This window comes from Pristiophorus japonicus, chromosome 14 (assembly GCF_044704955.1).
Source record: "Pristiophorus japonicus isolate sPriJap1 chromosome 14, sPriJap1.hap1, whole genome shotgun sequence".
Classification (NCBI taxonomy): Eukaryota; Metazoa; Chordata; class Chondrichthyes; family Pristiophoridae; genus Pristiophorus; species Pristiophorus japonicus.
In genome coordinates this window covers 35,124,259-35,139,920 of record NC_091990.1, presented here as the reverse complement: position 1 = coordinate 35,139,920, position 15,662 = coordinate 35,124,259, and the positions used below count along the sequence as shown (strand labels likewise).

The 15,662-nt window shown below is 40.7% G+C and overlaps 1 protein-coding gene across 3 annotated transcripts in view; it reads right to left on the bottom strand.

Annotated features, from left to right (window-relative positions):
• Window positions 1–453: 453 nt before the first annotated feature.
• ago4 (argonaute RISC component 4) overlaps window positions 454–15,662 on the bottom strand; it is a 65,363-nt gene continuing 50,154 nt past the window's right edge. For all 3 annotated transcript variants that reach the window (XM_070899116.1, XM_070899118.1, XM_070899117.1), the window contains exons 12-19: window positions 15,406–15,590; window positions 14,238–14,397; window positions 13,597–13,687; window positions 12,773–12,997; window positions 12,055–12,189; window positions 6,209–6,310; window positions 5,762–5,961; window positions 454–3,104 (exon numbers count right to left, since the gene is read on the bottom strand). In XM_070899116.1, the coding sequence (XP_070755217.1) occupies window positions 2,996–3,104; window positions 5,762–5,961; window positions 6,209–6,310; window positions 12,055–12,189; window positions 12,773–12,997; window positions 13,597–13,687; window positions 14,238–14,397; window positions 15,406–15,590 (1,207 nt within the window). In that variant the 3' untranslated portion in view covers window positions 454–2,995. The remainder of the gene's footprint in view (window positions 3,105–5,761; window positions 5,962–6,208; window positions 6,311–12,054; window positions 12,190–12,772; window positions 12,998–13,596; window positions 13,688–14,237; window positions 14,398–15,405; window positions 15,591–15,662) is intronic.

Here is a 15,662-nt window from a genome sequence, read left to right as displayed (position 1 = left end):
TGAAAACTACTTGTTGCAGATATCATTGTTGAAGCCCAGGTAAGTAAAAAAAAACACACCACAATTCATAAAAAGGCGCATTTTTTAAAAAATCAATAAAGAAGTGATGCTAGATCAAAAAACCCAAAATATTGGTCTCTTTACTGATCCATTTACTGCCATGGTAATCCCGTGTTTTTTTTTAAATATACAGCAGCATCACATACCGGAAAGTGTGAATTATAAATGTAAAGCTGACCATGGACAAATTAGCTACCTGTTTTATAGCTTTTAAAAAAGATCTTCAATGTTAGCAGTTTGATTTAACTGCCACCACAAAGACCTAGCTTTGAAAAAAAAACTACCCGTGCCAATTTGCAAATGCCAAGATAAAGGTTAAAAGCAATACCAGGCATGTATGGTAATGAAACACAGGACAGTCACCAAATTGGGGGGGGGGGGGGGGGGGGGGAAGAAGAAAGAAAGGGTATTCCCATATGTGAACAATCTTGGCCGTTCGCCTCAAACATTCATCTGTAAAACAGCCCAAAGCTTGAAAAAGGCATACATAGCCATTTGTTTGAAAGTAGCCAACAATTACACTAGAGGTAGTCTGATGGGAAATTTAAAAAATAACTTTAACAGTAGCTTCATCTATGGAATGTCAAAATGCAATAAGTAGAAAATTGACTTTTGGACAGAAATTTTGTATGGGTGGAAATGCACAAAATAATTGTTGAGGGGAGGGGAAGATTGGCAGAATGAAAGCAATCTGAAGCTGTGACTCCTGAAACAGTCTTAAATATTCAACATTCTCAGTTAACTCTGAAAGAGCATTTTGCTTTGGGTTTCTTTGATTCGCTTACTGGCTAGTCGAGGAAAATAACAAGTTTTGCTTGCTCAGCTGGAAGATGGCACAAACTGCTACCCGGTTTTAAAAAAGGTCACTACACATGGAAAATTGTATTCTAGAATCAGGATACGGAACCACATTAAGATCACTTTCCTTTGCCGAGATTCTTCAGAATTATACTAGGGTATATAAAAGACTGTGTTTCATCACCCACATAATCTGGCCAGCAAAATTCTGTCCTATACAGTTTGCCTGTCCTACATTACAGTTGAAGGTTTTGAACATATATTGCACAAGAAAGCTTCAAACACGAAAAGAAACAAAGTATGCATAACTTTAAATAAAACAAACTATTTCGGCCCGATTATGAATTGAGACGTCTCATATACAAGGATCAAATTTGTACTGTAGCATTATATCCACAGTTTCGGCTCCTTCCCAGTACAGTAAATTGTTGCTTTCTTGCCCAAACTATAAAGTGATCATGGACAGTCCAGCTGGCAAAAGCCCCAATGTAAATACAGTCAAGTATTTTTCAAGCACCATAACAGTTTCTGCAACTTACCAGTTTCCTATCAAGCAGGCACCTGAAGGTTACTGTACTTGAAACTGAATGCAGCAAAATATTGGTACTTAGAAGCTTCAGACATTGAACAAAAAATAAGCCCTGACAATTACAATTAAAAATTCTGCATAAAAAGTTCAAGAATGCTTTTTTCAAAATATGCAAGTACAGTACATTCCACATATAGCATATGTAGTTCTATTGAGTAACTTTTGCTAAATAGCAGTTTTACTCCTGTTATATGCAAGTCTAATTTATGAGGAATTGTATCCATCTACTGCATATGACAGAATTCTACTGCACTCAACTATGATTAAGGTTCAAGGTAAAAATCACAGATTAAAACTTTTAGTGCAAAATCCCTATTTATAAAAAAAAATGAAATTCACTTTAGTTCGAGGAATGGAATTTATCAATGGCAGCTGGGGTAGTTTGCCATACCATCAATCAGGATTGTCATGGCAAAAACATGTCACCAAAGTTAACTGATGACTTGTATTGATAATCTAGAATGTATAAAGTCTCTAATCTTTGACCTGCCATATACCTGCTCATGTCTTAAAATAGCCAATTGTTAGAAACACACATGGTTGGGGTAGCACAGATGGGTGAACTAACTGGGGACGGACAGTCCAGCTGGCCTTCAAAAAAAAAATGGAACAGAACTGTCAGATCACCAAACAGATTAAGACAGTATAAGATGTAGGGCACCCACTATCAGGGTGAACAAACCTGCAGTTAGGCATCTTAGATCACAGGATATTTGTAAATGTTCATAGCAAAACATTCTGGAAACATAGTTCTCTAAAATAGTTTACTTTATGCTAAATGTTGAACTTATTTACAGTCAAACCTCCCTTTAAATTCTACCACAAACCTCAACCATTTTCAAGAAACCTCAATCTCTCTGAAGCTGCAAAGTCACAAGAGGAGCTCAAACTTTGCAAAGATGAACCATTATTAAGAACTACTTTGCAATTATTTGAGTGCATAATAATGGGCTTTGTCTGTACTTGTATAGTTTGGAAACACTTGTCCCTTTATAGCTGTATAATTTCAAGGGTTTCCTTTGAAACTTTTGCACAATTAACACACTGGAACCTAGCTATAAAGTATCCCTAATGCTCATTTCTCACACACGCATACACACAGTCTGTTTGTAAAAGATTAAAAATAGATGGGAGTTTTACAACAGTGTTACCTCGTATAAACAGAGAAAGAAAACACACAATATCAAAACTTGCTACTGAATGTAGTAACAATCAAAGTCATTCATGCAACTTTTCCCTAGGATGTCCGGCCTTGGTGCCTTGAGGTAAAAAATATAAAATCAGTATGGTGGGAAAAAACCCCCACCATTATTGTCCTTATATAGTGCTTCTGATAGACTTTGAAGAACAATGGCTCATTTCTCTCTGTGCATTTGAATCCTAATGAGTTAATGAGTCATTCAGTGCGTTGCATCCTATTCGCTGGTAGACTGTGGTCTGAAACCGGCTTGGCCCTCATGAGTTTGTAAAAAAATTTTTTTTAGCACTAAGTCAGGACGTTTCAGAACAGCACAGTATGCTGGAAATTGCTGGAAACTTCAGCAGGTCTTATGCAAAATACATTGTATGCTGGGTATCGTGGTGGACCTGTACAGCCTTGGCAAGTGCCAGTGGGTCCCGTCCATTGCTCTGTCCAGAGATGTGGCTTCCTTCAGCACTGTAAAGATCAGAAAGTAACACTTTAAATATATGCTGCAACAAAAAGTCTTAGAATGTAGGATCTGGTATATGTATATACAACACGTACATGTTTGGGCAATGCATTAAAATTCTCCATTAAAAAAAATAAAGCACTTCAATTTGTGAAACATTTAACTTTTAACGTGTAGTCATTTTTAAAAAAAAAGTTCCTTCCAGCTTATTTATAAAAGTGCTCTAACAGTGTTAGGTACAGGGATTGCTTTGTGCAGTACATCCAAGGAATCTATTGTTTCCCCCAAAACTGACCCACTGATTTCTCTTGCTTATCACCACAAATTTTGGTGAGCTTCACTAAAACACAGCTGGTCAGTTTATAGCTATATGCAGAGATACCAGAAAACTTTCAACACTTCCCTCCTCTACAAGTGTTTCTCAATTCTACTGTACAACTACAACATTGTTCTATTGCCAATCCAAAAGACTCAGTCAGTACAGGCATCCGAATACTTACCTTTCCATCAAATACTTCAGAGCAAAAAGAACATAAAATGAACACAACGCATGCTGTGTTTAATCGTGGCTCTTGTAGTTAACTCCTAGCAGTTACAGCTTCAGTACTTCAAGAAGATTTACCCAAAATTAGAGCTGGTTTGACTGAAAAGGCCCTCAACTCAAACACAGAAACTAATAAGGAATAATGTGGTTCCTCTTTCCTACAATTACCATAGCATGTCCAACAATCTCAGGGGAGTTCTGTGAATCCTGTTCTATTTTGTGCCAGTGAGATATGCACAAGGAAAAGAATGCCATTTCAGACATGTGGACTGTTTTTCACTTTCACGTGTATGAACTATTGTTTTAGGTCTGCTGCTAAAATTCACGTGGGCCAAAGATTAAAAACAAAAACATTTACATTTTTGAAATAAAATGGTCACAATCTAGCCATTATAGTCCTTTCAGCAACCATAAATTTTCATAACATCTTGTAATTCATTTGTCTCTCCCATCTCTACAACATTTAGTCCATTGATGGGAGGGGGAGAGGGGGGAGAACAAGTGTCCCCGTCACCAGCTGCTGTCTCTGCTGGTATTATTTCTGAGCTGGATGCTTAGTAGAAGTGTGTATTTGCAGACTTTTCCTATTGGTGGGAACTGGCCAACCTCAGCTTATTTCAAGCCAAAGATATAGCCAAAATGGAGAATATGCTGGATGGGGAAAAGGCAAATGCCCATCATTCCACAGCAAAACTCAAAAGTTAAAAAAAAATCTAAGTAAAGAAGTCAATGATTTGAAATCATGAAGGGTTTGATTTCTTAAGGCCCTTTTATATTGGATGTGCTTATTTGTATTGCAAAAATGGTCAACATGCTCCACTCTTGGAGGATAAATCAGAACCAAAGAGGACCAGTCACATCCTGAAGTTTCACAGGAGTATGTAACTGGAACCGCCCATTCCAAGATCCCACTGACTTTGCAACTTGTAAGTCGATCCACTTTGACTTCCTGAAGCAAGAGGACAGAGCTCCCCAGAAGACAGCAAGAGCCAGCCAAAGTGCCTTACCCAGACCAACTGCACCCCTCCCCCAGCTGAAGTGCCTTACCCCAGTGCAAGTGCATCCTTCCCCCCTTCCCCACCATGGATGGGGCATTGTGTACGGATTGTTAACAGGTTCATTGGGTATGAAGTGAATCATGACAGTGTCGTGACTTCTGGATATCATCCATTCCAACGATGTCCCTTGTAGGAGGTTGGAAGAACTTGATAGTCTTCCCAGAGTTCCTGCTCTCCCCTCCAGGTGCTCGCTCTCTCTCTCTCTCTTCACCACCCTCCCCCCCCAAATCATCATCGGGCCCAGGACGGCCGCTCTCAGGCCTCCCCACGTCAGCTGCTCTCAAGTCAAAGCCTCAGGCCCTGCTTCTCGGCACCACGTGCATGGAATGATTCGGGCAGGGGGGGTGGGGGCGCGGAGCGTGACGGGACGGGACGGGGCTTGTCGCCGGTGTCAAAAAAGTGCAGTACAAATAGTTACATCGTTTATATTAGTGTCAGTGGTGTGTCACTGGTTTTTAAAATACAAGTTTCACTCACTTGGCAGCAACGCATAAAGAAAATTGCCAGATCCGATGACCAGAAAAATAAATTTTTCAACTTTGACTGAAGAAGACCTGCGCTTCAGGAACTGGTGGCACAAACACCCCATTGAACCCAAAATAAAAGGAACAGCTCCAATAGAAACTGCAGTAAATTATTTAGGTGGCAACTGCTTAACAGCACAATATTCTTTCCATCCTTCCTGCCCAGGTTTTCTCTTTCATACAGGAAAATCTATGACACCCTCAGCAAGCTAACAGGAGACGCACAACTCCATCTCAGTGAAGAGGGCAAATTTGATTATCCTTTTCTGGCACAGGCCTGGTCCTCTCTACAAAACTTCCCTGTAACTGAAATTGTGAACTCAGACTGGGGACGGGAAAAGGGGACAAGAATTGAACTGCTGCCGTTATTACCCAAGTTGCCAACTTAACTTTGTACACACGGATGGCAAAAAAAAAAAACACAACAGTGTTTTAGGAACAGGACTAATCTACAAAGTGAAATTACATCCCAAGTGGAGGGATTCCATTTTTCTCAGCAAACATACCAATTTATACAGACAGCTCACGCATTTTACCTATCATGATCTTTGTCTACGAGGTGGTATCTTGCTCTGAATGCAACCAGCCTGGCGTAATATGCTGGTGCAGGGATTGAGACAGAACGCGTGCAGCGCACGTAAGTGTGACACAGCTGGTAGGTCAAAAGCTGAAGTTCATCGGCTGAGAAGCAGTTGTCATCCCACAAGACATGGTAGTGCGAAGGACGGCTGGTACCCTGAGGAAAACAAAATTAGATTCAAGGTTTGTGGCTATGAGGACAGAAGAATAGCCTGGCATTCTCACTCAGTTTGAAAATGAAATACTTGTGGCAATGAATATTCACTCATTTCATTTGAAAAAGAATGAGCCTGTGTAGCCATCGGTGTCCACTTAATCACGTGTAAAAACTTGTGGTAATTTAAAACATTTTTAAAAAAAAAACAGGTTTAAAAATCAAAAGGAGACGGCAGAATTTACTGTACCTGAATTCCTGCATGACTACAAAGGTAGAAATCAAACTCCGAGGGATGAGTGATGGTGCTGTCAACAGTTGTGCCAGCCGGAACATTGCCACTTTTACCCACCTGTCAATTGAATTATAACCTGAATTATAAAAAGGGTATGGAAAAACTAAGCTATAAACAAATGACGACAGAAAAAGGATTATTGAAAGAAATAAAATAACTTGAATTTGTATAGTGTCTTTCACAACCTCAGGACATCCCAAAGCACTTCACAGCCAAATAAGTACTTTTGAAGTTTAGTCACTGTTGCAATGTAAGAAAACACGACAGCCAATTTGCACACAGCGAGGTCCAAATAATCTGTTTTAGTGATGTTGGTTGAGGGATAACATAGAAACATAGAAAATAGGTGCAGGAGTAGGCCATTCGGCCATTTGAGCCTGCACTGCCATTCAATGAGTTCATGGCTGAACATGCAACTTCAGTACCTCATTCTTGCTTTCTCACCATACCCCTTGATCCCCCTAGTAGCAAGGACTTCATCTAACTCCTTTTTGAATATATTTAGTGAATTGGCCTCAACAACTTTCTGTGGTAGAGAATTCCACAGCTTCACAACTCTCTGGGTGAAGAAGTTTCTCCTCATCTCGGTCCTAAATGGCTTACCCCTTATCCTTAGACTGTGACCCCTGGTTCTGGACTTTCCCAACATTGGGAACATTCTTCCTGCATCTAACCTATCAGAATTTTAAACATTTCTACGAGATCCCATCTCATTCTTCTGAACTCCAGTGAATACAAGCCCAGTTGATCTAGTCTTTCTTGATATGTCAATCCCGCCATCCCGGGAATCAGTCTGGTGAACCTTTGCTGCACTCCCTCAATAGCAAGAATGTCCTTCCTCAAGTTAGGGGACCAAAACTCTCCACAATACTCCAGGTGTGGCCTCACCAAGGCCCTTTACAACTGTAGTAACACCTCCCTGCCCCTGTACTCAAATCCCCTCGCTATGAAGGCCAACATGCCATTTGCTTTCTTAACCACCTGCTGTACCTGCATGCCAACCTTCAATGACTGATGTACCATGACACCCAGGTCTCGTTGCACCTTCCCTTTTCCTAATCTGTCACCATTCAGATAATAGTCTGTCTCTCTGTTTTTACCACCAAAGTGGATAACCTCACATTTATCCACATTATACTTCATCTGCCATGCATTTGCCCATTCACCTAACCTATCCAAGTCACTCTGCAGCCTCATAGCATCCTCCTCGCAGCTCACACTGCCACCCAACTTAGTGTCATCCGCAAATTTGGAGATACTACATTTAATCCCCTCGTCTAAATCATTAATGTACAATGTAAACAGCTGGGGCCCCAGCACAGAACCTCGCGGTATCCCACTAGTCACTGCCTGCCATTCTGAAAAGTACCCATTTACTCCTACTCTTTGCTTCCTGTCTGCCAACCAGTTCTCAATCCACGTCAGCACACTACCCCCAATCCCATGTGCTTTAACTTTGCACATTAATCTCTTGTGTGGGACCTTGTCGAAAGCCTTCTGAAAGTCCAAATACACCACATCAACTGGTTCTCCCTTGTCCACTTTACTGGAAACATCCTCAAAAAATTCCAGAAGATTTGTCAAGCATGATTTCCCTTTCACAAATCTATGCTGACTTGGACCTATCATGTCACCTCTTTCCAAATACGCTGCTATGATATCCTTAATAATTGATTCCATCATTTTACCCACTACTGATGTCAGACTGACCGGTTTATAATTCAGTTTTCTCTCTCCCTCCTTTTTTAAAAAGTGGGAGCACCAGAGAGCAGTCCCTTGCTGTTCTTCAAAAATTCCCATGATATCTTTTACATCCACTTGAAAGGGCAGCGGGGACCTCGGTTTAATGTCTCATCCCAAACAGACAGTACAGCATGCACTCAATACTGCACTGAAGTGTCAGTCTCGATTACACACTGAAGTCTCTGGAGTGGGACTTGAATCCACAATCTTCTGACTCAGTTGAGTGCGAGACCACAGATACTTTTACAATTTATTTGTAAAATTGCAAAGTGCTGCAGTTCAGCAGGACCTGGGGGTACTTGTGCATGAAACACAAAAGGTTAGTTTGCAAGTACAGTAAGTGATCAGGAAGGCCAATGGAATCTTGGCCTTTATTGCAAAGGGGATAGAGTATAAAAGCAGGGAAGTCTTGCTACAGTTATAAAAGGTATTGGTGAGGCCACACCTGGAATACTGCAGTTTTGGTTTCCATATTTAAGAAAGGATATGCTTGCTTTTGAGGCAGTTCAGAGAAGGTTCACTAGGTTGATTCCAGAGAGGAGGGAGTTGACTTATGAGAAAAGATTGAGTAGGGCCTATACTCATTAGAATTCAGAAGAATGAAAGGTGATCTTATCAAAACTTGTAAGATTATGAGGGGACTTGACAAGGTGGATGCAGAGCAGATGTTTTCACTGATCGGGGAGCATAATCTTAGAATAAGAGATCGCCCATTTAAAACTGAGATGAGGAGGAATGAGTTTTCTCAGAGGGTTGTAAATCTGTGGAATTTTCTGCCTCAGAGAGCTGTGGAAGCTGGGTCATTGAATAAATTTAAGACTGAGATAGACAGTTTCTTAACCGATAAGGGAACAAGGGGTTATGGGGAGCAGGCAGGGAAGTGGACCCGAGTCCATGATCAGATCAGCCATGATCGTATTAAATGGCGGAGCAGGCTCGAGGGGACGTATGGCCTACTCCTGCTCCTATTTCTTATGTTATTACTGTGTTCTACAGTAGTCAGTAGGAAAAAACCAGCATTGATTTTTACAAGATTTACATACAAATTGCTAACATCTACTAGTAAAACCTACCTTGCAAAGAAGCTCATTTGTTTAATATTCAAAGATAATACCCAGTGCTTAAAAACATAAAATAACACAAAGTACACAAATACAATTGGGCAAGCTAGCCCATCAGAACAGAATGACTAATCTCATTGATGCAGATGAACAGAGGCAACTATAGCTACCATGTACACTAAAATTTCTCCCTCACCTGACTTGCAGGATAAACACTGTTAATCTTCATTTCAACCACGACTGATTGGAAATGTATTGTCTGAAATTCATAGTCCCAAAAGGACAACAACTTGAGTCTATATAGCACTTTTAATGTAAAAAAAAATCTCAAGGCATTTCAGAAAAAGTGTATGGAGAAAATGAATACCAAGTCAATGGAAGAGATATTAGTAGGGGTGACCGAAAGCTTGGTTAGTGAATTTTAAGGAAGGTCTTAAAGCTGAGAGGGTGATGGAGAAAATGGCAGGGATAAAGAGGCCAGAATCACCCACTTTGAATCCAAGAAGACGTCACAGAAATTTCTAAATGACGAAATTAGGAACTGTGGATGACAAGAGATTTGGGTGTCCAAGTACACAAATCACCAACAGCTAACTGATGGGTACAAAAAAATAATGATATAGGTTAATGGATGTTGGAAGAAGAGAGGCCAAGCTGTGACTTGGTGATAAAGGACACTACCATGGCAGTTTGGATGGGGCAGGTGGTGGGAAACATAGCCTGATGGGGAAGTTTCAGTAAGTGGAAGGTTTCACCACCTATGATCAGTGTTAGTCAAAGCCAGGATGTTAATGCAATCATCCACAATATCATAGATGACAAGGGCCTTGTTTACATGTGAACGGACATTCTGGAGAAAAGCAGAGTGGGGCAATAATTGATCCCCGGAAGAGAAGGTTACCCTTCAATGGGTGTTGGGTGGGAAAGCTGGCAAGAGGAGGATAGGGCAGTTGGGATTGCTGTTTGTAAAGAGGCAGTGATGGATGCCTTAAAGGACGCTTGAAGGAGAATGCCAAGAAGGGCTAGCGGAGGTCTTATTCAAGGGGAGGTCAGCACAATGAGACACTGCAATTCACCTTAAAGATCCAAACCTCAGCCTTCCTCAGCTACTGGCCTAAGTCATCCATGTGGCAGCTTTGCTTAGTTCTTTTTATAGCAGGCAAGTAAGCAAGTGAAAACCAGCAGGACAAACTATTTTTAAGCATCCATAGCATTCGACTACAATCATATTCTGTATTTAATCACCTACAGTCACTTATCCCTATAGCCTTCAAAATCATTATTTTCTCCTCCCCATAATTACATATTGCTGGAATAGTTTAGCTTGTATAGTATTTACATGGGCTTTTATTTACACACCTGTATATGCTACAGTACTACTACTTAATTAAGCATCATAGCATTGTTAGTGGTACCTACAATGGGACTGAAAGGTTGTAACTGGGTGGCTACCAACTTTATAAATTATCTTGGCATTTAAAAAAATCATAGATTAAGAGCGACATATGAACATTTTAATTTCCGATGGAAAAAAGACACATTCAAGACTGGAAGTACTGCTGCTCAATATACACATCAGCAGCCCTCATAGCCCGATGGTGCTCAGGCAAATGAAAGTCTTAATAGCACTGGACTGCGAGTAAAACACACTTAATGGGCCCAAGTTTCTGATATCTGCTAGAACGGCGCACCTCCGAGAGGCCCGCCTATTTTGTGTAACGAAAAGCGCGCCAAAAACTCACCTCGCGATTCTCCGAGTGCAACAGGCCTGTTCAACAGTCAGCGCGACACAGCGCAACAGCAGGTGGGGGGGGGGGGGGCGCTATAGCCCTGGGCTAAAAAGAGTGCGGCAGCTGCACACATGCGCAGAGGCGCACGTGTGCAGTAGCTCCTGGTCCTCAGATTCTGTATGCGTGTGCTGCTGGCTGTTTGGGAGGGGCCCGAAACACGCCGACCCGAGCCCTGGCCGAATGGGCTCCTGGAGCGGGCAGTGCCGATTTCCAGCCTGTAACCCCTAGCCCTGGCTGATGGGCTCCTTAAGCAGGCAGAGTGCCGATTTCCAGCTTGCAGCCCCTAGCCCTGACCGGGCTCCTGAACAGGTAAGGTAGGAACTTTTTATTTTTTATTTATTGATTTATCATTTATTATTGATGGTTCTTTATTTTTAAAAGTGAAGTGTTTAGTGCTTTGGAAAATTTCCTAACTTCCCTCCCCCCCCATCCCCTATCTCTGGCTACTTGCGCCTAATTCTAAAGTGTACGCAAGGTTTTTGAGTGTAAAAAAGTCGACACTTACTCCGTTCTAAGTTAGTTTGGAGTAACTTTTCAGTGCCTAAACTTGCAAAACAGGCGCAAGTGGTTGGTAACGCCCCCTTTTGAAAAAAAAACTAAAACTAAACAAAACTAACTCGCTAGAACTGGAGCAAACTAAATGCCGAGAAATGCGATTTCTAAGATACTCCAAACTAAGCTAGCTGCTCCAAAAAAAAAATCGGAGCAACCCCACCCAAAACTTGGGCCCAATGTCCCACCTTTTAAAAAGCCCATTTAAAAAAAGCATTCCATAAAGATCACACCCAATAAACAATCATAAAATCGCAACAGACCAACAAAGGAGGTACTGAGAATTCTTATGGAAACTTAAAACCAGTGCGGTTTGTTTCCAGTTTATCAATTTTCTCTCCTGAAGGCAATCATTTACGCTGGGATATCTGGAAGACCAGATCTGCCCAATTGATTGTTTGTCGCATATGAACACAAGTAAGGGTAAAGAAAATTGGCAAGCTATTGGAAGAATCATTGTTGAGCACTATCCTGGCATCACACACGCAGAATTTGCAGAAGGGACTACGGGACAGTGACCCTGGGTTGTGAAATCATGAGCAAGAGATGATATGTTGGACATTCCTGCACTGTATGGCTTAATTGCATAACTTCATTAACCCACAGAGGAATAATTGTTTTGTATAGCAGCACATTTGCATTCTAGGACACCTACCCTTTCACTTCTATCAGCACAGAAGAGTCGCGTATGGTGTCGTTTCTGAACGACGAGGTATGTTATGCCAGGTCTGTAGTCCTCCTCCAGGCTAATGCAGGCTTTCCGAATGGCAATAAGCTCAGGCCAGGCAACCTGTATGCAGGTTTGAACAAAAAAAAAATCACAAGGACTGAAGTTGCAGGAACATTTGCAGTTCCTTTGAATATCATTTCCTTGTATTTCATTTTTCAGTAAGTCATTTATTCCCCCCACTCCATAAAATGGCCACAAATACTTGTTTGAGAGTAGGCACTCTTCTAAGTTAGCCTTTTAAAAAAAAAAGAATGGCTAAGTGACCGCTTCTAAGCCTTCAATACAACTTTTCGATCATCCACGGGGAGATAGTGCAGATGTGACTGCTCTCATTTATTGTGGGAGATGGCTGCCACTTACTCAGTGCCTCTCAACAGAGCATGGCTAAGGTCAGTCACTCTGGAGTGGACAACTGAACGTGCGTAATTCCAGAGGGAACTGTCCATTTCAGCTGGGTCATTAGCTGGATTAGTGATGGAAAATAAGAGGATCACATTCATCCCCAATAGTAACCAACAGCATGCAAAGCTTGTTATCATATCAGACTACTTGCTCAATGTAAAGATCAAGTACAATGTCAAGTTTCAGAAATGTAACAGCAACGAGGGATGCAGAAAGCACCTCAACAACCACACACACAAACCTGTTTCATTTGTCCTTCAGAAACTCCACCCCTGTAGTAGATAATGCGTGTTGGCTTGAAGCGGGTAGATTTGTAAAACTGAATTAGGAGCTCACGCACCATGTTGGAGAGATCCTGGATCACCTCTTGACTGAACAGGAGTTCCTGAGAAGTTTCTTGTCTCGACGTCTGCACGCGCACTGTTGCACAGTATCGGCTGGGATGTCCGTCCATACTACCAACCACCTAGAAAACAAACTAAAATCTTAATATTTATATTTTGACTAGTAGTTTTTTAAAAATGGGTATAAATGAGTTAAACAAATACCACAGTTTCAGAGGCAACTGTGGAGGGAGGGACTTTTTAAATATGTTAGGTAGAGTTATACTTGAACATTTGAAATATAACTGCTACCCATTTATCCAGTTTGAAAACCTGCCCAAAATGTGGCATGAACTTGAGCCACAAAATGTAATTTCCTGCTGTTTTTCTACTGTTAATTCACCTTGCCTACTGTCATGTTGATTCTATGGGCATTGGCCACTGGTAGCAGCAGCACCTGTGTGGCCATTCTTCACAGGAGCCTAGAGAGTTATTGTCGGCAACCAATTTGACTGTAGGGAGCATCACAACCAAGCTTTATTTCAACCAGATAATGCTCTGGCTGATTTTTCTCCTCTGCCCTGGGGCATTAAATTCAAATTCAGTGCTTGTATCATTACCCAGTTGTTAACTTCAGTTGTCATACTTGCATTCAGAAGAGCACCAAACATATTTTTCAGGTTAATCAACTATTTTCAGCATTGCCAGGAATTATTTTCTAATGCAAAATTTAATAACTTACAGCAGCAATGGAGGGTTTCTTGCCATCTCCAGCTGGTGGGTGTGTGACATCAGCTCCCAAGAAGATGACAGGCTGCTGGAACACGGATGGCCTACGTACAACAAAAATCTCCATGTGTTTAAAGCGCAACATGAGGGTTCAACATTGTAATAATTAACTGATTAATCAGGGTAAACAATTGTAGTTTAAGTGAATCCTTACGCAGATTATTAAATACAAGTACCTTCCTTACCATAATTGAATGGAGTCATTAAATCAGGACAACATGTTCACAGTGTGATTAAGATGCAATGATGATGCAGATATCATAGGAAAGCAGTAAGCAGGATGATCAGCCTGAAAATAGCATCCAATACTGAAGCTGTAACTATCTTTGGTTTAGGTTTTAATGTTAGCATTAATGTATTATTGCAGTGTTAATAACCTGTACAACATTGTTGGCATTAGTAAGAAGTGATATTTTTCAGCATGGTAGCCAATACGAAGGGGTCAAAGGCCTAAGGAAAATCAGAATAGCCATGCATTATCAGTTTTACCACTAATAGTGTAATGTAAATATAGGATCTCTCATAATAAAGCATTTGACACTGATTACACAAATGCTAAAATGTCAAATAGAATTTATTGCAGACAGAACTCACCGTTGATGAGGTACAAGGACGTTATTGATTCCACCAAGTTTTGCATTAATCTTTAAGCAGAGATTTGATAATGTCTGTGGGGATGTTTTGACTACATTCTTCACCTGAACACATTGTGTGGCCATTCCCAGTAGCGTGTCACCCACACGTTTCACTTCAGCTAGAAGGCAGAAATGCAAGTTTAAATAAAACTCTTCTATATGGACAACTTGGAATAGGAAAGGTAGAGTGGAATTTTGCTTCTAGATGATATGAATATTTCTGAAATTTAATTAGATTCAAAGACATCACCCAAATTATTTATTTTTTATTCTGCAGCATTTTAAACAGCTCTTCAGATGAATCTATTTTTGCTAGGAATTTTCACAGTAGAACATTCAATGAATATCACAAAGCAAGCAGCAGATTTATAGCTTTTCATTTCACCAAGTTTTTGTCAGAATGCAACCATCTTCCACTCAGGTTCATGGAATGATCAAGCAGAGAAATATTTTTAGAAAGATTAGCATCCCCCTCTATGAAGCAATGGTCTATCATGAGAAATAGTTATTTTAATCTTTTACTGGGCTAAGTCAATTCTGTAACCAAATACACATACCAAATTATGCATTTCAAGTTACAAAATCATGATGTTACATTACCGTTGAAATTTCTACTACTTTTAGCACCCACTCCCATCATAGCTTGCACAAAAGGATGGGCCAACAACCTAGCACCAGACTATTGCCAAAACTGCTTTAACTGGCTTTTAAAAGGCATGCATGTGGCACCTGAAGTGCATCATCCTTTGTGAGGAAGGTTTCCCTTTGCTATCCATTTCTTCCAAAATTGTCCAACTAAGATAGGAAACTCATGACATGGAGAATTTGCAGATCTGAGCTCACGCTCCATCACCTGTGCCATAATTAAAAGTTAGGGAACCTTAAAACATTTCCCACAAATTACTAATACCAAGACTAAAATGTTGCTAGTTTGGCATTTAGCAGAACCCAAAGATTCAGAAAGTTGAATATTGTGAACTGGTGGACTGTTTTGGCATTTACACTGCAGCTGCTAAAAAGTAAATTTATTTATTTTGTCCCCATTAGTATCCAGAGTGCACCTACAGTGTAAACACAGAAAAGTTAGTTAAATGCCAAACAAAAATATACACTCATCTCTTACATACCATATACAGGAGTTTTCCCAGGCAGGATGACCACAATCAACTGCAGACCAACATAAGTCATCTTCAAATGCTTAAACATGGGCTCTACACTGTCTGCACCTTGTGCATATTTACAGAAACATGGCTGTCCCTGAATAGGCATTCCAGCATCTTTTGAAATCTTACGCAGCTGGTCAGTAAAATTCCTGGAGATAGGGAGAAATAGCAAAAACCAAGGAGCATAATTAAAGCTATTTATTTGGTGCTCTGCATCTATA